Source organism: Salvelinus fontinalis, chromosome 36 (assembly GCF_029448725.1).
Source record: "Salvelinus fontinalis isolate EN_2023a chromosome 36, ASM2944872v1, whole genome shotgun sequence".
In the NCBI taxonomy this organism is placed as follows: domain Eukaryota; kingdom Metazoa; phylum Chordata; class Actinopteri; order Salmoniformes; family Salmonidae; genus Salvelinus; species Salvelinus fontinalis.
Genome location: NC_074700.1, coordinates 22889064 through 22910910, shown reverse-complemented (window position 1 = coordinate 22910910; position 21847 = coordinate 22889064). Strand labels below are relative to the sequence as shown.

The 21847-nt window shown below is 42.5% G+C and overlaps 1 protein-coding gene across 1 annotated transcript; it reads right to left on the bottom strand.

Annotated features, from left to right (window-relative positions):
• Positions 1 to 182: 182 nt before the first annotated feature.
• On the bottom strand, positions 183 to 21422 carry LOC129835416 (SH3 domain and tetratricopeptide repeat-containing protein 1-like). Its single transcript, XM_055901064.1, has 20 exons — positions 20765 to 21422; positions 19219 to 19269; positions 17047 to 17177; positions 16297 to 16402; positions 9310 to 9453; positions 8854 to 9052; positions 8650 to 8726; positions 8287 to 8482; positions 6531 to 6661; positions 6321 to 6368; positions 4786 to 6171; positions 4443 to 4612; positions 4019 to 4087; positions 3664 to 3787; positions 2955 to 3135; positions 2656 to 2806; positions 2446 to 2568; positions 2181 to 2331; positions 1654 to 1850; positions 183 to 1344 (listed from the first exon to the last, which is right to left on the bottom strand). The coding sequence occupies exons 1-20, from the start codon at positions 20904 to 20906 to the stop codon at positions 1012 to 1014; spliced, it is 4110 nt and encodes a 1369-aa protein (XP_055757039.1). The 5' UTR covers positions 20907 to 21422; the 3' UTR covers positions 183 to 1011.
• Positions 21423 to 21847: the final 425 nt, after the last annotated feature.

Below are 21847 nucleotides of genomic sequence, written 5' to 3'. Positions count from 1 at the left end.
CTCTTATCCATAATAATCTCATGATGTAGACTACCAGCACAGCCTACCTGCACAGCATCTGCCACCTGTTGGCTAGAATGCACGTGCCCAGATCAGAGGAGGCACATTTTCTATTCAACTCAACAGTTTCTGTGACAAAACTATCAGTAGAGTAAAGAAAAGAAAAATGCCATGGAAACACATTAACTCTTTAGATTTTTATTCATTACACGAAAACCTAAGCGAAAAAGTACATTTTGTGTGCACTACGTCATCACACATTGATTTTTATCTACAACAAGTCCGTTGGGTGGAAACACCACTGATGGGAAAATGCGCATATTTTCTTTATGCGGACAGTTGAATATTCGCATGAAAATCTGTGAGCCGATTGCATGGAAAACTAGCTAATTATACAAAAAAAGGCATTGACGGCTTATCAGAGTGCTGACTTAGGATCAGTTTTGCCTTTTGGATGAGAATAAATACGACTGTATGGACAGATCCTAGATCAGCACTCCTACTACGAGACACTTTGTGGATATGGGCCCAGCCGCGCAGTCCAAGTGGTCTTCACTCTCACAGAGCAATTCACTCCAGACTCCACTATAACCTGCAACAGCTGGACCTTCTCCATTATCTTCTCTGACTTTTTATTAGAGATATCTTTCATGATTCATTACTTTCACCATGACTTAACTCGTTTCAGGTCATCAACTGAAGACAATTATAGATATTCAGTCATTGCTGTATGATTCTATTCTAAGTAATATTGTTCAGTAAGGCACAGAACACTGATTGGCAAAATCACATTAACACATCTCAGCTTTTCAAAATGTCAGAATTACATATTTAAACCGAACAAAGGCTTACACCACCCACTTGGCACAATATCTTTCAACACCCATAACCTCTCTAGCCTGAGTGCCAGTCTGTTTGTGCTATCATTGCAACTCCTTGTCACTCAGTGTCATGTTTTGCTTGACAATGAGCATTGGAGTTGGTAAGAGCACAAACAGATCTGGGTCCAGGCTATAATTTCTCCCCTCTTCTCACTAACTTCAAACCAAGATGGCCGTTTGACGGGGACTTATTTCTTGGTTCCTGGATGTTTACCCTGTTCGTCTTGTACTGTGACATACTGCTGAAGATCTGGTCTGGCGAGAGGTTGATGCGTCGTACATTGAGGTCGGAGGCGAACGCTCGTGCTTTCTGGTAGAAGAAGAGGGACAGTTCCCGATCAACCAGGAAGTTGTGGTAGATGGTAGCCAATCGGGTGCAGAGCTGGAGTTGGGACTTCTTGTTGCCGATGTCCATGGCTGCAGCAAGTGCTAGGTGGTAGTACCCTGCGGCGTCATACGGGTCCTACGGGTCAAAGGTGAAAAGTTAGGGGTAAGGTTGGTTCGGGTCAGTGGAGAAACCGTTTTGGTTTGATCCATGTAAATCAAGCGTTATATAGCCATAATGAAATGGAAATTCATGTATATGTTTTCTGTATGCTTTTGAGGGTTGGCATCTACTCCATCTTGACACGGAATTTCTCCAAAGGAGTGCAATTCAAAGTTGAACTTTTGGGATCAAATTTCAATTTCTTATAGATATGTATTTAAAACCTGAAAAAACAACAAACATTCCAGTCATGAATTCCATTGATTGATTGATTAATTTGATTACCTTCAGGTCATAGAATATAATGTCCCCCAGCGTCCGATACACCCTGACATAGTACAGGGTTTCCTCATCAAACTCCAGGGGCGTGGGGCAGAGGGAGAGGGCCTTCAGGTAGTAGTGTTCAGCCAGCTCAAACTGACCCAGACAGTGGTACAGAGTAGCCAGGCGGTGGAAGGCCACGCGCTCGTTCAGACGGTTTCCTATATGAAGTACAACCATGGTTTCATTAGTTAGTATTTCTTCACAGAAAGAGCTATAGCCAGGGTGCACTTGTTTCTACTTCCTGGCACGGATTCTTCTGATGGCAGCTTTTTGTTGTTGTTGTTGTAATAATAACTGTGATGTGGTTGTTTTTTCCTGCCAAACCTTACTGGAATGCACTGACTGTAATTCACTCTGGATAAGAGCATCTGCGATATGTAAACACATATTTCTATTGGAACATACAAGTAAGGACTGGGTCTGTGCTAAGCAAGGTCTGACCTCTAGTGGCCATAGCTAGAACACCCAGGCTCTGTTGTGTATCCTACCCAATTTAACACTGATGTCCAGGGCGGTCTGGGCGTACTCAACAGCCTCTCCATACAGCTTCATCTGCAGCAGCAGCTCCACCAGCTTGTTAGACAGTCTCAGTCTGACCTCAGTACTGCTGGTTTTCACCGCGATGGGCAGGGCACGGTCCTAACACACACACACACACACACACACACACACACACACACACACGAGGTGGGTCACACACATACACCACCTCTGTCCTACCCCATAGAAGCAGTGTGTGCGTCTGTGTCCTACCTCATAGAAGCAGACAGCCTTCTCTCTCTCCGTTGAGCTGTTGAAGAAGACGTCCCCTGCTGCCTCCAGCAGCTGTAGGATGAAGTGTGTGTCTCCCGTACTCACACCCACATCTTGGGCCACCTGGGAGGAAATACAAGAGGTAACGTGTCAATGTAAGTCTGAGTGAATGCTGTGTGCACTGTGCTATAGAATAGAATAGGTTCTGACCTGTAAATAAAGGTCCACCAGTTCAGTCTGGCCCAGCAGGTGGTATATCTTCCCAGCCTGTAACCAGGCGTAAGCCTCCTTCTCCCTCCGGCCCAGGTCTATGAAGATACCCAGGCTACGCTTGGTGTAGTCTAGAGCAGACCGCCTAGCCCTGGACACAGAGATGGAAAGGATGAGAAATGCTATCATTTGCTGCCAACTAGAGACAGGCACACAGGCACACAGGCACACAGACAGACAGACAGACAGACAGACAGACAGACAGACAGACAGACAGACATACAGACATACAGACAGACCTCTCTGTCCCCAGACTAAGGTATAGCTGGCTGATGGTCTCCAACACCTCCCCCTCCTGTCTCCTGTCTCCCCGGGTCACCAGCAGGGCCAGCTGATGTTCGCTGTAGATGATGCACTGGGCCTCATCCGGACACACTGCTCTGTAAAGGTGGCACAAGCGTCGCGTCACGCTCATCTGACCTGGTTAGAGGGGAATACACCATGGACAGTCGGATTAACAGCATCTTTCTGTTAGCCTACTGAGCTAAAGCCTCGACATTAACCAGAGGAGCTACTTGATATACACATTTGGGGCAGAAGTGATATATTCGGGTATACTGCAAATGAAATTCATTCCATATGTTCAGTATATAGTAACTTAGTATTTAAACAATCAATTATTAAATAAATACATTATAGAACTGTAGAATGCATAATCGACATTCCATCCTGTGCATATTTTTTCATGTCATTTTAGCAGGGAAATATACACGTATGAAATATTCTGCATCTCGGTTTCTCCAACAAAAACTAACCACAGGCTTGAGAGTAATTCCTTTCCTTGGATCCAATACCAACGTTCTCAGAGGGTCCCCATACCTCCGAATGTTGATTCAGCTGATGGGTAGTGGCGAGAATTGTGTTTGAACCTGTATGTGAGCCATGTTTTCCGTAGCATTGTGGTGACACTAAGAAAGGATGGTTTCAACAAAAAACAAATGAACGTACTGTCTGAGTGGTTTGACTTGATAGCCATGAGTAGAGCCCATTCATAGTAGATCTTTCCTCTGTCCAGGTGTCTCTGGTTCACATAGTACTGTCCCAGCTCCAACAGCACTGTGGTAAAGTTCACCTTGAATAACAAAAGATGACGACGAATGACAAATGTTATAATGTATATTATATAGCTGTTATAAAGGCTTTATGAAAGCATTCATAATGACACCTACAGTAAATTGTAACTATAACAAATATTACATAGAACTAAATAAATAAATAAAATAGTAAAAGTTTTGACATAAAAAAAAGAAAAAGTTGTCCTCCTAATAGGGATGCGTAAAAATACAAAAGGAATACAATTAACCTCGTGTTCTTGTCCCTCCAGCGCTGACAACATCTCAACAGCTTCTGTTAGATGCTGCTCCGCTAACCTCTGAGGATGAAGAGAAAGGACTGCTAATCTATCTGGAATCCTAATTAAAGTAACAACATTTCGCTAACTTTCCTCAAAATTAACTGGTTTTCTGAGAAATCCCTGTTGAAATATTCACAGATTCTTTCCAAACAGGATTTCTGGAAAACCTGGGAATTTTGTAATCATAATTCATATATCAAATCAAATGTTATTTGTCACATGCGCCAAATACAACAGGTGTAGACGAAACCATGAAATGCTTACTTACGAGCCCATTACAAACAATGCAGAGTTAAAAAGTTTTAAGAAATTGCTAAATAAAAAAAAGGAAATAGTAACACAATAAAACAACAATATATTTCTGCTCACATACCTTAGCCCCAGCCTTCAGACACAATAACCCCAGGTTAGCTTCTGCTACTGCCCAGTTAGCCCTGTCCTCAAACTCCTCACACACATCAATGGCCATCTGGTAGCTCTCTGCTGCCCTCCTCAGGTCCCCCATGCTTCGCAAGGCTACACCCCTCATGTTGTGGACCAGTCCTTGAGATGAGATTGTACTTCATTAATCTCTAAGGGGAAATTAGTTAGTCATACTTACAGCAGTAGTAAATAAACTATACAAATACTCACATATTTTTTATAATAACACAAACAAGCATTACAAGATTAGCATTACAAAAAAAAGACATATGTAGAGGTAAGTTCAACAGTACCTTCCTGTGGGGTAGTGCAATGTTCTGGCATGGAGGCCAGCACTGAGTCGAGGACGTCTAGAGATACCTCTGGTTGGCTGTTACAGATGTGGAGCCATGCTAGCCACACAAGGGCGATGTTTCGTTCAGGAATGCTAGTGGTGCCCAATGATGATGACGGCGCACGATGATGGTCTATGAGAGTGTGCATGGAGCGTACAGCGTGACCTAGCATCCCATGTACCTGAAACAGCTGGGATAGGCAGAGTGTTAGAGCCTGGCTTAGAGTGTGGTCACCAGTGCCACCGACTCCATCTAATCGCCCAGTGAAGGAGAGCGACCGGCTGAGATATGGAGCCACTTGAGCCGGAATGGCAACGTCCTGCTTCCGGATCCCATAGAGTCTGTCTGTGTTCTCCAGAACCAGCCCCATTCCATTCAGACAATCGGCTAGCCTAGCAGATGGATGCATCGTGGCTCTCCTGGCCGAGCTGACACAGAGGTGGGGGAGGGAGAGCTGGCTGTACAGCCTCCCCAGGCTGAGGTAGCCATGGCTGGGTGCAACGCTCCGGACACCAGGGGGCTCCGCCAAGAGAACCAGAAGCCTCTCCAGGAAGGGAACGGTGTCCGCCGCCTCACCTCGCCTCCAGTGGAGCTTGGCCAAAAGGAAGCATGCTCTGGCTTCTGCCATCTTGTTGTGACTAAGCACCGCCTTCTTCAGGATAAACTTCAGAACTTCTGAGTCTTTCTCCACTGTCGAGACGCAGTAAGGGATGCCCATTAGCAGCGCAGCGATCCGCTCCGACAGAGCCAAGTATTTTTCTGTATTTTTCTGCATGAGATAGATCACCGCTAAATTAGCGTAGATGCTAGCTAGCATTAGCATGTCCGTGAAGCCGTCTCGAGGGACGCTAAGGGCCTCCTCGAAGTAGACTCGAGCCTGGGAAAATTTTGATCGTCCTGCACAGAGTTTTCCCAAAAGGAAACAGAGGCGGCTCTGGGACCAATGGAGACGCTTCTTCCTGGCAGTTTCCCTGGCAACACCTAGATACGCCACCAATTTGTCAACGTCGTCCAAGTGGCCAGTGAAAGTGGCGAGGAGCCGTTCCGGAGTTTGGCCATAGAGGGCGCCAAACTCTGGCTTGTAGTTGCTGCCACCCAGGAAGGATAGAAGAGGAAGGAATTTCTCCTGGTTGGTGGTAGTGCCTTCCTCAACTGGTTGGATGGTGAAGTGAGGCCCACTGGGTAATGTAGTCTTAGAGGTCTCACTGTGGTCCTCCAGAGTTCCGTTTGTCGTCACAGTTGCATGAGGCACCTTCGATTTCATCTTCCCTTTTAGCAGAATCTCTTCAATCTTCCTCCTCAGTTCTGCTTGTTGGTGAGTGTCCATGTTGCCTTGGGAACCATCTGTAAGACATTAGATGAAGATCATTATTTATGATTTTGTTGACATGTGGGAAGAATCAGAAAAAGGGAATTATTTGAATAGTTTTCCAAGTTGAGAAAAAAAATACTCAAACCCAATAGTCCATAAGTACAAAGCAAACAATAAATACCCCTCCTTTGAGTTGGTTCATTTGGAGAATCCGGTTGAGCAATCAGATCTGGAATGAAAGGAATAATTAATGAATCAATATTAAAACAGACTGTCTTTACACAGTAAGCAAGTCTAAGAGAGCAATGCAAAAATAAAAACAAGCTGTTCTTGCTGGCAGCTGTTCATCACCAAGAAAATGCCCCTGAGCATTTCCCAATTTCTGCCTCACCAAGTTTGTAGACGTGTCCAACATCATTCTGGTTGATTTTTTTCAGCAAGGCGATTGTCTCCTCTTTAATCTGATCTTCTTTCAGGTTGAAAAACAACCTCTCTTCTTTCTCTAGGAAAATGTCAGACGCCCTAGAATGGAGTTAATAAAACAAAATGTCTACTAATTTCAGACAAGGTAGATTGATAACACTTTCTAAAAGGAACGTGAGGAGCTACTATGTGGGTTTGAACATATAATTCAACATGGCTCTGAAAGCATTGTCCACAGTGTACCTTTGTACATTTACTGTGATACACCCATAGAGATAAACCAAGTGTGCTATTATTGAGTTGCGCCCCCCTCCTTTCCTCTCAGAACAGCCTCAATTCATCGGGGAACGGACTGGACTCTACAAGGTGTCGAAAGCACTCCACAGTGATGCTGGCCCATGTTGACTCCAATGCTTCCCACAGTTGTGTCAAGTTAGCTGGATGTCCTTTGGGTGGTGGACCATTCTTGATACACATAGGAAACTGTTGAGTGTGGAAAACTACACTTGAATAGATCATACCATCGAGCTGCATAGTTGCTGGCATACCAATCACCATGTAAGTGTTCTATTTAATTCTATGAATATATCAATACTGTATACATGATGACGCAGTTAATCTGATGCAGTTAACCAGACGCAGTTAAACTTCTTAAGTGTAGGGGGCAGTATTTTCGTTTTTGGCTAAAAAACGTACCAATTTGAAACTGCCTATTTCTCAGCCCCCGGAACTAGAATATGCATATAATTGTCAGATTAGGATAGAAAACACTCTAAAGTTTCCAAAACTGTCAACATTTTGTCTGTGAGTTTAACAGAACTGATATTGCAGGCTAAAACCTGAGGAAAATTCAATCAGGAAGTGCCTCTGTTTTTGAAACCTCTGTTCTTATGCATCCCTATCACCCATTTAAAGGGATATCAACCAGATTACTTTTTCTATGGCTTCCCTAAGGTGTCAACAGCCTTTAGACATAGTTTCAGGCTTTTATTTTGAAAAATGAGCGAGAACGATCACATTGCGTAAGTGGATAGGTGGGGGCTCTCAGAGTGAGTTGTGCGCAACAGAGAAAGGCGGCCATTGTTACTCCCGGTCCTATTGAAAAACCAACACTCCCGGTTGATATATTATCGAATAGATATTTAAAAAACAACCTGAGGATTGATTATAAAAAATGTTTGACATGTTTCTGTGGACATTATGGATATTATCTGGAATTTTTGTCTGCGTTGTCGTGAGCGCTTTTTCCTGTGGATTTCTCAGCATAACGCGCGAAACGAACGGAGGTATTTGGATATAAAAATATCTTTATGGAACAAAAGGAACATTTGTTGTCTAACTGGGAGTCTCGTGAGTGAAAACATCCAAAGATCATCAAAGGTAAACTATTCATTTGATTGCTTTTCTGATTTTCGTGATCAAGTTACCTGATGCTAAGTGTACTTAATGTTTTGTTGAGCGATCGATAAATTTACACAAACGCTTGTATTGCTTTCGCTGTAAAGCATGATTTCAAAATCTGAGACGACAGGTGGATTAACAAAAGGCTAAGCTGTGTTTTGCAATATTGCACTTGTGATTTCATGAATATGAATATTTTCTAGTAATATTATTTGACTGTGGCGCTATGCTATTCAGTGTTGCTGATGACAATTATCCCGGATCCGGGATGGGTGGTTCAGAAAGGTTAATCAATATATAACTCAGCAGAAGGACACACTTACTCACAAAGGCTATCGGCCGGTCTGACCACTGTTGTCATCACCAATCCCACTTCTCCTGTCCTCTCCAGTCTGCCAGTGAACCACTCGAAGCACGACACCAACAGGCCCACAATGATGATGCGATCACCCTGCTCCAGGCTTAGCTCGTCTGGCCCACCGGCGTCATACTCAACAGTGGCCACGCAGGAGCCAGTGGCTAGCATGGAGAGAGAGAGAGAGGTGGACAGGAGAGATTAATTAGAATTTTAAAGTAAGTTTTGACTCTAGAATTCCTCCACATAACTCTAATTCTATGAGAAAAAGGAACAGTGAAGCCCTTAGAATTAGGATTGTCAAGAGGAATTCAAACAAGGTTCTTCTTACCAAACTGGCAGGGGAAATCACATGCTGGCTTGCCACTGCCAACTAAGATGTTCTCCGCACATGATTTGAGGAACCATCTATAGGGCGGAAACAGGAACGAAATATGCGAATAAAAAGGTGAAACTTGGAAAATTAGCAGTATGCTTCTTCTTCTGTATTGACTAAGAATGAAATAGCTAAGTATACACTAGGCAAAGTACTGACTGGTGGAAGGGAATGACGGGCTCCAGGGCTGGTTTGGGTTTGGTCCCCCGGGCTCCATCCCCCAGGGAGAGTACGGTCCACCCCGAGCCCAGGAACGGGGGCTCAAACAGGGCGATGTCCCCCTGCTCCAGGTAGAGGTCTCTACCAGAGGTGGAGCTGTCGAACATCTGGGTGGAGCTGCAGCTGGCGAACAAGGAACCTGACAGAAGGGGAGATTTGTCATACTTTATTTGTGGGTATAACTAAATAACAAATAATTTGTAGCATTGTAAATAAGAGTATAACATGTATAACATATCATAACAGCATAACATGGATACTCAATGTTAATTTGATCTGTATGTGCTGACTTATCAAATGAAGTGCTTCTGTATATTCTGAATACACCATCTGAATGTGGGTACCAAAAGCTGTCGAAGTCAGATATTTTAATCTGTGAATCACTGGGCGAGTTACCCTCTTGCATGAGGATGCCTTTGTACATGAGGTTGAGAGTCTCTTCTTGGATAGAGATCTCTATTGCAAAGTACTCCTGGTCCAGAGAACTCAACCAGAAGTCCTGGTCCAACAGCAGGTTCTCCATGCACTGGCCCAGAAAGCCTGGGGAACAGAGGTCAAAGGTCAGATGTCAATATGTCAGAGGTCAGTCAGAACTCCTGGTCTATAAGTAGTTTATGTATTGATTTCAATCGGAGATATAAAATCAGTTACTTTGTTATTTCAGACCCGAACCTGTTCAGGCCCGGGTCGGGTCTCGGGTATATCGGGTCCACCCGAACCTGTTCAGGCCTGGGTCGGGTCTCGGGTATATCAGGTCCACCCGAACCCGTGAAGAACTCTACTTTGTTTGGTATTTATTAGGATATCCATTACCCGCTGCAAAAGCATTAACTACTCTTCCTGGGGTCCTCATGAAACAATCCATTGTGCAGAACATTATTAGTCAAGGACTGAAATACATACATTTAAAACGTGACACATAGCCTATGTCATGACTGTCCTGTGAGGATCCAAATAGGTCAGATCAGCTTTGCAATAAATAAAACATTCAGAAATCCTTCTCTAAATTACCTCAAGGAATGTACTTTGTTTTAAGAAGACTTTTCGCGCCAAAAGTCTAACACGTTCAAAAGCAACTACTAGAACAATATTTCTAACATAGAATGTGGGGAATTGTCAGAGGCGACCTAAAAGAACACTACTGTCGGTTTGGTTGTTATTTTGTGATGTCATTAAAAGTAATATAAAGGAAACACTGTAACTTGGAAAGTATACATACGCCATGTACAAACTTTCCATCCTCTGCGTTGTGCATGCTATATGAAACATGAATGTTTTGTTAAGAGAGGGATGTGATTTTAGAAACTAGGAGGAAATTGTTTCTATAACTGTGCACAGTAAGTAGTCACCAACCCCTTGATTGAGGTCAGAGAGAGTGTCAGCCTGATAGAACCGCCCCTTTTGAACAAACTGTATAAAATTATGGTTTAAGAATTAACATATGAGACCAGAGAGATGTAGAGCGGCAGCTTACGTTTAAAAAGTGGTTTGAACTCTGAATCTCAACACAAGGTAGAGACAATAAAGTCACCTCCCGGAAAATCACTGGTACGGCTGATTAGCTGTCCGAAGTAAAGTATCTAGAAAAGCAAATTTAAGTGGGACCATTCTATTACTCTGCCCATACCATTTCACTGGGAAGCATCGACACAGCTTCAAAGAAGCATCTTCCAGAGTGAATGGAAGTAGAATAAACTCTGTAGTTCTGTTCAGAACTACACAACAAGTCACCGTATACCGGACGACTGCAGAGGAGAGCAACAGAGAAACCCCTTTTGGACAATCAGAGCCTTACAAGCGTGCCGCGAAAAGGCCTAAAACCCCTTTCCAAGGCGACCCAGTTTAGAGAGATACACGGCGAACCAAGGCATTTTCATGTAAATACATACATGATTGCTTACTCCAAGCTGGTGTCGGTTCCTGTGCCGGCAACCGCTTGGAGTAAGAAATCAAGTTTGAGTAGTTTCTAAATGTACCAACATTAAGTGTCTCGGTCCCCCTCCCTATGTCTTTTGTAACAAGTAGTCCTATTGTTGTCAGTCCACCAGGGACCTGTTTTTAATGTATTAAGTGTGTATGTTTATCCTGTGTTACCATTTAGTTAGCTAGTAAATAAATAATTAAACAAATTTGTGTAGTACGGAATCTTACCGAGTAAGGCTCGGGTTTTTACAGCTGAAAATAGGTTACGACTGTTCAGAATGATGATACGATACAAGGTTATGATTAATAAGTTGACTGTTTATAGATGTGATAGGTAAAGACCTTTAGAGTTTAATTCGGGAGATGGTAACTCTTTAAATAACTGCTCTCAGGGTGCCCCAGATCCTAATGAGTTAATTGTTACATGATTCATTTGATCGGGTAACAACATAATTAGTTGATTAGATATATAACAGTCTCCAGATTAATGTTAAAAGTCAAGTCAGGACACCTACATATCAGTACATGCACACAATATCTAGGTCTAGTACACAGTACAGTGCAAATTACAATACACTATATAAAAATGTCTGTGTCTCTTCACAGTCCCCTTTGTGCAGTAAGGTGTTCTTTCATCTGTTAAACTGGTTTAATTGCTAGCTTGAGTTACTTGGGGTGGCAGAGAGTTCCATGTAGTCATGCTTCTATTTAATACTGTGCGTTTCCCAGCCTCTGTTCTGGACCTGGGGACTGTGAAGATACCTCTGGTTGCATGTTTTCTGTTGTACCGATGCGTGTCTGAACTGTGTGCCAACTGCTTGAACAGACAGTTCGGTACCTTCAACACCACACACAAAGACCAATAGTGATGCAGTCAACTTTGAGCCAGGAGAGACTGACATGCATGTTACTGACACTCGTTCTTTGCCACACATGACCACACAGCTGGGCAGTAGTCCAGCTGCGACAAAACTAGGGCCTGTAGGACCTGTCTGGTCGACTGAGATGTCAAGTAGGCAGAGCAACTCCCTATCATGGACAGACCTCTTCCCATTTTAGCAACCATTAAGTCCATATCTTTTGACCATGATAGCTTGCTATCTAGGGTTAGACCCAGCAGTTTAGTCTCCTCAACTTGCTCAATAGCCACAATATTCAATAATAGATCCAGATGAGGTTTAGTGTTGAGCGAGTGATTTGTCCCAAAAACTATGCTTTTAGTTTTTGAGATATTTAGCACCAGCCTATTGCTAGATACCCATTCTATAACTGACTGGAACTATATTTTAAGTGTCTTATTTATTTTACTGTTACAGGCGACATGTATACTGTTGAGTCGTCAGCGTACAGACACACAGGCTTTATTCAAGGTCAGTTGAAGATCATTTGTAAAAACAGAAAACAATAATGGCCCTAGCCGGCTGCCCTGCGGTACACCACACTGAATTTGCAGAGGCTTCCATTAACGAAGAGAGAGAGGATTCCATTAACAAAAACCCTCTGTGTTCTATTAGATGGGTAACTCAATCCATAATACAGGCAGAAGATGCAAATCCACTGAAGTCTAACAAAACAACACTCACAATCTTCTTACTATCAATTTCTTTCAGCCAATCATCAGTAATTTGTGTCAGTGCCAAGCATGTTGAGTGCGCTTTGTTTTCTGTAAAATAACTTGATCAAACACAACTTTTCCCCAGAAGTTTGCTAAGCACTTGCAACAGGCTGATTGGTCGCCGATTTGAACCATTTAAACATATATTTTTTAATTTAACTAGTCAGTTAAGAACAAATTCTTATTTACAATGACGGCCTTCCCCGGCCAATGTCGGACGACGCTGGGCCAATTGTGCGCCTCCCTATGGGACTCCCAATCACGGCCGGATGTGATACAGCCTGGATTTGAACCAGTGACTGTAGTGACGCCTCTTGCACGGAGATGCAGTGCCTTAGACCGCTGCGCCATTCGGGAGGCCATTAAAGGGTGCTCTGCTATATTTGGTTAGAAATGACCTCAGACCCCTCCATGTCTGAGGGCACACAGCATCTTCTAGGCTTAAATTGAAGATGTGGCAAAGTCACAATGTATTCTGCTACCAACCTCAACAATTGACCATCCAGGTTGTTGGTACCAGGTGATTTGTCCTACATTTACATTACATTTAAGTCATTTAGCAGACGCTCTTATCCAGAGCGACTTACAAATTGGTGCATTCACCTTATGACATCCAGTGGAACAGCCACTTTACAGTGCATCTAGATCTTTTAAGGGGGGGGGGGGGGGGGGGGGCAGAAGGATTGCTTTATCCTAGGTATTCCTTGAAGAGGTGGGGTTTCAGGTGTCTCCGGAAGGTGGTGATTGACTCCGCTGTCCTGGCGTCGTGAGGGAGTTTGTTCCACCATTGGGGTGCCAGAGCAGCGAACAGTTTTGACTGGGCTGAGCGGGAACTGTACTTCCTCAGTGGTAGGGAGGCGAGCAGGCCAGAGGTGGATGAACGCAGTGCCCTTGTTTGGGTGTAGGGCCTGATCAGAGCCTGAAGGTACTGAGGTGCCGTTCCCCTCACAGCTCCGTAGGCAAGCACCATGGTCTTGTAGCGGATGCGAGCTTCAACTGGAAGCCAGTGGAGAGAGCGGAGGAGCGATCTATACATAGCAACAATTCTTCCACCTCTTCCACACCCACTTTGAGGAAGTTGAAACTACAGTGTTTGTCTTTCATTATTTGGTCCATTATGCATGAATATGAAGACTCTGTTTGCATGTCATACCTAAGTTTGCTAATCTTGTCAACAAAACAGTTATTAAAGTGGTTGGCATTATCAAAGGGTTTTGTTACGAACAAGCTATCTGTCTCAATGAAAAGATGGAGCTGAGTTTGCGTTCTTGCATTTAAAGTACTCCAGAGCTTTTAACTTTGATTCATCTTTCTTCCATAGTATAGTTTCTTCTTCTTTTTGTTTAGTTTAGTTACGTGACTTGTCAATTTACTGTATGTTTGCCAGTCTGCTGTGTTGTCAGATTTATTTGCTATTACCTTTGCCTCATCCCTCTCTGCCATACTGTTTTTCAATTCATAATCTATTCATGGGGATTTGACAGATCTAACAGTCAGTTTGTTGATGGGCGCATGCCTGTCAGTAACCGGAAGAAACAGTTTCATAAACGCTTCAAGTGCTTCATCCAGATGTTCCTCAGTACACACATCAGACCAACAAATAATGATTCACATCTTCGACACAGGAATCATTGCAAAACCTCTTGTATGATCGTTTATACAAATGTTTAGGTCCAGTCTTTGGAACTTGAGTTTTTCTAGACATGGCTATGATATTATGATCACTACATCTGATGGGTGTGGATACTGCTTTAGAGCAGATTTCTGCAGCATTAGTAAAGATGTGATCAATACACGTGCATGAGTACGTTCCTGTTCTGTTAGTAAATACCCTGGTAGGTTGACTGATGACTTGAACCAGATTGCAGGCACTGGTTACATTTTGGAGCTTATTTTTGAGTGGACAGCTTGATGACAACCAGTCAATATTTAGGTCACCCAGAAAATATACCTTTCTGTTGACATCACATAGATTATCCAACATTTCACACATATAGTCCAAATACTGACTTTTAACACTTGGTGGTCTATAGCAACTTCCTACAAGAATAGGCTTTTGAGGCAGATGAACCTGTAGCCATATTATTTCAACATCACCTGACATGAGATCCTCTCTCCGCCTTACAGGAATATGACTCTGGACATACAGTGCATTCGGAAACTATTCTGCCCATTTTTACACATTTTGTTACATTACAGCCTTATTCTACAATTTATTTAATTGTTCCCCCCCCTCCTCAATCTACACACAATACCGGATGATGACAAAGCAAAACCAGGTTTAGACATTTTTGCATATGTATTTAAAAAAAGTTAAATATTACATTTACATTAGTATTCAGACCGTTTACTCAGTACTTTGTTAAAGCAACTTCGACAGCGATTACAGCCTCGAGTCTTCTTGGGTATGACTTTACAAGCTTGGCACACCTGTATTTGGGGAACACCTGTATTTGGGGAGTTTCTTCCATTCTTCTCTGCAGATCCTCTCAAGCTCTATCAGGTTGGATGGGGAGCATCGCTGCACAGCTATTTTCAGGTCTCTCCAGAGATGTTCGATTTGGTTCAAGTCCGGGCTCTGGCTGGGCCACTCAAGGACATTCAGAGACTTGTCCCAAAGCCACTCCTGTGGTGTCTTGGCTGTGTGCTTAGGGTCGTTGTCCTGTTGGAAGGTGAACCTTCACCCCAGTCGGAGGTCCTGAGCACTCTAGAGCAGGTTTTCGTCAAGGATCTTTCTGTACTTTGTTCCGTTCATCTTTCCCTCCATCATGACTAATCTCCCCACAGCATGACATCCCCACAGCATGATGCTGCCACCACCATGCTTCACCGTAGGGATGGTGCCAGGTTTCCTCAAGACGTGACGCTTGGCATTCAGGCCAAAGTGTTCAATCTTGGTTTCATCAGACCAAATAATCTTGTTTCTCATGGTCTGAGTGTCTATAGGTTTCTTTTGGCAAACTCCAAGCGGGTTGTCATGTGCATTTTACTGAGCAGTGGCTTCCGTCTGGCCACTCTACCATAAAGGCCTGATTAGTGGAGTGCTGTAGGGATGGTTGTCCTTCTGGAAGGTTCTCCCATTTCCAAAGAGGAGCTATGAGGCTCTGTCAGAATGACCATCGGGTTCTTGGTCACCTCCCTGACAAAGGCCCTTCTCCCCGATTGCTCAGTTTGGCTGGGAGGCCAGCTCTAGGAAGAATCTTGGTGGTTCCAAACTTCCTCCATTTAAGAATGATGAGGCCACTGTGTTCTTGTGGACCTTCAATACTGCAGAATTCTTTGTACCGTATTCTTTTTTGCTCTGACATGCACTGTCAACTGTGGGACCTTATATAGACAGATAGGTGTGTGCCTTTCCAAATCATGCCCAATCAATTGAATTTACCACAGGTGGACTCCGATCAAGTTGTAGAAACATCTCAAGGATGATCAATACAAACAGGATGCACTCGAGCACAATTGAGTCTCATAGCAAAGAGTCTGAATACTTATGTAAATGTAATATTTCAGTTTTATACAATTGCAAAACTTTCTAAAAAACTGTTTTCGCTTTGTCATTATGGGATATTGCGTGTAGATTGATGAGGAAAAAAACAGTTTAATCAATTTTAGAATAAGGCTGTAATGTAACAAAATGTGGAAAAACGTAACAAAATGTGGAAAAAGTCAAGGGGTCTGAATACTTTCCGAATGCACTGTACATGGCAACACCTCCATATGCATTTCTATCTTTCCTATATATTCTATAACCATGTATGTTAAGTTAGGATTCAGAACTTGCGTATCATTCATGTAAATAAAACCCCCATACTATATCTAGAACTTCTTATACTAGACGACATTACCCATTGTGTAATACGTGGTGAACCTCCATATCTCTTCAAATGTTTTGAATTTGACAAATATGGCGTTTTCTTCACAGTTGATGGAAACAAGCCGAGCTGATAGTTCCTAAAAGTACAGGAGAACAGAGAAGAGTTCTAAATGTACATGATTTCTCACAAACTACTGTATAAATCAATGTAATCTGTTAATAAGGTACTAAACTCAATAAGAACAAATACAACCTGATAACACAACCACTTCAAATGCAAAACTGGTGATATGACCAAACACAATGCATTCATTCTTTTCACTATAACTTTACAGACTTGCGATAATTCCACAAAAGCTGTGACAAAGCATTGACAAAATGGGGTGTGACTGTGCTGAGTACAGTATCATAGCAAATGCATTTTAGCAGCATATATAGATTACAGGAGTACATATAGATTACAGCTGTACATAAAGATTACATGAAAATTACATAGGTTAACGTTTATTGTCCTGAATCTTTCCCTAGAGGCAGAACTGAGCGATTTCCACTAAATGAGCCAACTGCAAAGTCAAAATTGTCTATATCGTAGTTCATGAAAACAAAAATGATATTTTGTGTCTTAATTTAAGGTTAGGGTTAATATCAGATTTTATGACTTTGTGGCTATGCTAGCTACTGACCACACTGCAGCGATGCCTCCAGGTCAAGATTTCTGACAATAAATGCCAACCTGCGACAAGACTAACCTGGATACATAAAGGTTAATAGAGTGTTATACCATGAAGAGAGCGTTGACCTCCATGCTGTCGGCCTCCAGGAGGCGGAGTTTTCCCCGCAGCACTTCCTGTGACCCCTCGTCTGCAGGAAGCTTGTCCGGCCCCTCCACCATGGCCAACAGCATGGGCAGCGCTGGAAACAAGCACATTAAAATCACCATTACAGTCTATGTCAAGCTGAGTATGGGCAATCCTTCTCTAGTTAATGTTTTGTAGGAGAGAAGAGGTGACAGAGATACTCTGGTGACTTCGTAATAAAAAAAGTGCCATTTATCAAAACACCACGTAGAAGTAATTCACTTCCACATTCCAAAAGCAGTTCAAAAGTGTAGTTTGAGGTTTGTCATAGTTAAAGACTAAAAACGACTCAGAACAAAAATGTCAATATCCTGACAGGTACAGTACTAATACTGTATCCTCAACTTTGCTTTACTTCCCGTTTCTTTATTAACCAAAGTCCATTTTGGACACAATCATCTCACCACTTACAGAAAAACCACATGATTTCACATGTGGGAAATCACACGATTTCACATGTGAAATTGAATGTGAAATCATGTGTTTTTGGAACACTTAATCACGTTTTCACATGTGTAGTTCCATGTTACCACGTTGCTTTACATGTTGTCTCGTGTTATCATATTAACGTCACATACGATCACGTGATCACATGTGTAGTTCCATGTTATCACGTTGCTTTGCATGTCTCGTGTTATCATATTAACTTCACATACGATCACGTGATCACGTGTGTAGTTCCATGTTATCACGTTGCTTTACATGTTGTCTCGTGTTATCATATTAACTTCACATACGATCACGTGATCACATGTGTAGTTCCATGTTATCACGTTGCTTTACATGTCTCGTGTTATCATATTAACGTCACATACGATCACATGTTTAGTTCCATGTTATCACGTTGCTTTACATGTCGCGTGTTATCATATTAACTTTACATACGATCACGTGATCACATGAAAACGTGTGTTTTTGGAACCCTTAATGTGTGTCCACATGAAATTCATGTTGTTTTTCAGTAATGGACTGGTCTGGTGACACTGATTGACAGTGAATGACCCACAGAGATTAATCAATGACTTCAAAGTGGCTTTCTCAGGCTCTCTCAGGTCCAAGGTGCAAGAATCATAGTTCAAATTCACTGTCAAATACATGATTTTTCCATAATGAGAAGTGAATTTCCAGCCTGGTCCCAGATCTGTTTGTGCTGTCTTGCCATTTCCTATGGTCACTGTCACACCAAATGTAACAATAACCATAGGAGTTAGCAAAACAGCACAAACCGATCTGGGAACCAGGCTAGTGAGTTCTAGTTTAATAGCGTACAGGCTACTGCTTTTGTGAGACGAGAAGAAAGAGTGCAGAACACACTATAACTGCAGTAAGTTGTTTATGGGTACACTAAAAACCACAGTAGGAATATACAAAATATAAAAACTGTTTCCTACTGAACAAACATGAAACTCATAACTTATATGATTGTAATATGACCCAATGTCAACTCGCCTTTTTAATGGTTGACTGAGTCTGTCTGCAGTCATAGCGTGGGTCAAATCACTACAGCAGTGCTCAGTGTGTTGCTCTCAACCTAGCCTGGTCCCAGATCTGTCTCCATTGCTCTCATTATTGAGTGACAGGGAATTGGCATGATAGCACAAACAGGCTGGCACTCAGGCTACTCGCTACCCCTATGTTGATATTGGAAGCATGAGGCTGTATGAAATAGCATGATGGTTCGTAGCAGAATGTGTCATTCAAAACCCACAGTTGAATCTTAGAGCTCATAATGGCAAGAGAGAGTTAAACCCATAAACCATAACTTTACTCCAACTACCACAGCCAAACCTCAAACTCTCTCCCCTTCTTTTGGAAATACTGTGGTTGGAACCTTCATGAAATTCCATTCCGTTAAATTCAGAGTTTCCACAATGAGAATGAAGTGTCTGATATTACATGCAATGGACAATTGAAAATGGAAATCCCCCTTTCACTGAAAGGTGTCATATATCTGGGTCTGTATTAATACAGTGTTTCAGGGTATGATCTAGGATCAGTTTAGCCTTGTAGATCATAATGAATAAGATTACATGGACCGGTGGGAACTGATTCTAGATCAGCCCTGTAGAGTAGATACACAATTATTAGTTAGTCACCTGTTGGGAAGCCGTCTTCGGATGTGCCTGCTCCTCTGGAGCTGAAGCGCTCTGCAATAAACAGACATGTTCATTTCATACTGAACACAGTGTGTATGCTACTTTGACCGATTGTAAGAAGTAGGTAAACAAAATAACCTTCAAATTAAAAGGTGACATGCCCAAAAGTTCTTTATGGGCCTTTTGGCTAGTGGTTGACATGTCTTTTATGTGTTTATTATGACAAGAGCAGGAAAACATATGATCCCTAGTCCTGTTTGTGCTGTTTCCTGTGTGTGCTATCGCTTACACACACCACACAGAGGGAGACAGGAGGAATCTGTCACGTTCTGATTTCATAACAGTGTCCCCAACTAAACAAGAAGGAAGAATTGAGAGAAAGGGGGCAGGGTCACAAAACAGACCACCATAGATAGAACTGAAACAATGAACAAGTTGTCAAATAACCATCATTTAAACTGAGCTTGTAAGACTAGCACAGACAGTGTCACCAGCAAAGCACCCCCACACAATAACACCTACTCCATGCTTTACCGTGGGATATACACATGCAGAAATCATCCGTTCACCCACACCGCGTCTCACAAAGACATGGCGGTTGGAACCAAAAATATCAAATTTGGACTCCAGACCAAAGGACAAATTTCCACCAGTCTAATGTCCATTGCTCGTGTTTCTTGGCCCAAGCAAGTCTTCTTCTTATTGGTGTCCTTTAGTAGTAGTTTCTTTGCAGCGATTCAACCATGAAGGCCTGATTCACACAGTCCTCTGAACAGTTGATGTTGAGATGTGTCTGTTACTTGAACTCTGTGAAGCATTTATTTGGGCTGCAATTTCTGAGGCTAATAACTCTAATGAACTTTTTTTAAGTCTGGGTCTTCCTTTCCTGTGGTGTTCCTCATGAGAGCCAGTTTCATCATAGCGCTTGATGGTTTTTGCGACTGCACTTGAAGAAACATTCAAAGTTCTTGAAATTGTCCGGATTGACTGACCTTCATGTCTTAAAGTAATGATGGACTGTCGTTTCTCTTTGCTTATTGGAGCTGTTCTTGACATAATATGGACTTAACCCTTTTGGTACAAGACCATCTTCTGTATACCCCCCCACCTTGTCACATCACAACTGATTGGGTCAAACGCATTAAGAAGGAAAGAAATTCCACAAATTAACAAGGCACACCTGTTAATTGAAATGCATTCCAGGTGACTACCTCATGAAGCTGGTTGAGAGAATGCCAAGAGCGTGCAAAGCTGTCATTAAGGCAAAGGGTGGCTATTTGAAGAATCTCAAATATAAAATATATTTTGATTTGTTTAACACTTTTTTGGTTACTACATGATTCCATATGTGTTATTTCATAGTGTTGATGTCTTCACTATTATTCTCCAATTTAGAAAATAGTAAAAACAAAGAAAAACCCTTGAACGAGGTGTTCGAAGACTTGACTGGTAGTCCTAAAAACAATATCACTGTATGCTACTACTGCAGAGGCCGATTGTGGATCTGTGTGTCATTTTAATGTCACTTTATGGATCAATGACTCACCCATTTTTCTACTTCTGGTCCCCTTTTTTACCGGATCATGGTTGTGGTCTTCTGCTGAGAGCTCTCTCCGGTAATGGCGCGTGTTAGTGTCCTTACGGTTAACCACCGCCACGGGTTCCACCTTTTGTTCCGCGGTTGACATAATGAATCGAAGTATTTCCTACTTTTTCATGTTGTAGCCCTACTTTAAACTCCCCGAGCGAAGCTGGATATCATGCGCATCTGCACCCTCCTCGCGCAGTGCGCACACTATCCATGGAGCACGTCACAAACGTTTACTATCGCTGTCGAAGAGGGCGTGAGACGTTAAAACCGCTAACTTGGAGATGCCTTGTCGTAGAAGAATATCAATATTGTGTTGTCACTCAATGGTCCATAGAAGCGTTACTTATTCCAAAGTCAGATCTTTGGTGAAAAATCGGCGATTGTCATCCGTTGTTTTGCTTACAGAGGATTTCCCAAATCCATCAGAATTGTCCTGTCCTGTGACGTTTGTGCGAAGAAAGTGCAGCTGACTGCAGGGAACAGGTTAATAATCGCTGACTGAACAAATAAAGTTTATTTTCTTAAATCCACCGCGCTGTTCTGTCAACAGAAGGAGTTCCCTGTTATGAAAATAGGCCATTGGCTGTGGGAAAGTTGAACTGTTTTCTCAATCCTCAGATACATTTTTCCAGAAGTTTGAGTGCTATGTGTCGTATATAAACCTTTCCACTTATTTGACCTCATCGTGGCATTCATAATTCCTTGCTATTTCAGCTATTTCCTATTGGGAAATTGAAAATGCTACACGCAAGCACGCACGTAGCCTACGTGTACGTACATAAACACACAATTGCTTAGACCTTTAATGTAGTCCTATGTGTACTCTATTGCATCATTTGACCATTTCCACAGTCAGCTGCTGCGTACACTAAAATAAGTGTCCTTTGCCCAAGCTAACCTCTTGTCACATCCTAGGAAGAGAGTCAGCGCTTCCCTTTCCTCCTCTCTATCAGCCTGGCCTGGAGTTAACACTTAGTCTCGGAGACCAGAGCCCTGTCTATCATATCCAACTGAATGGAAAGAATGACTCACTATTTC

Excerpts from the sequence above, each read along its gene's own strand:
- LOC129835416 (XM_055901064.1), bottom strand. The coding sequence starts at position 20,906 with ATGTCAACCGCGGAACAAAAGGTGGAACCCGTGGCGGTGGTTAACCGT. Across the intron at positions 1,851-2,180 it reads GGACATCAGTGTTAAATTGG|GAAACCGTCTGAACGAGCGC; the intron begins GTAGGATACACA and ends TACTTCATATAG. Across the intron at positions 1,345-1,653 it reads TTATATTCTATGACCTGAAG|GACCCGTATGACGCCGCAGG; the intron begins GTAATCAAATTA and ends TTTGACCCGTAG.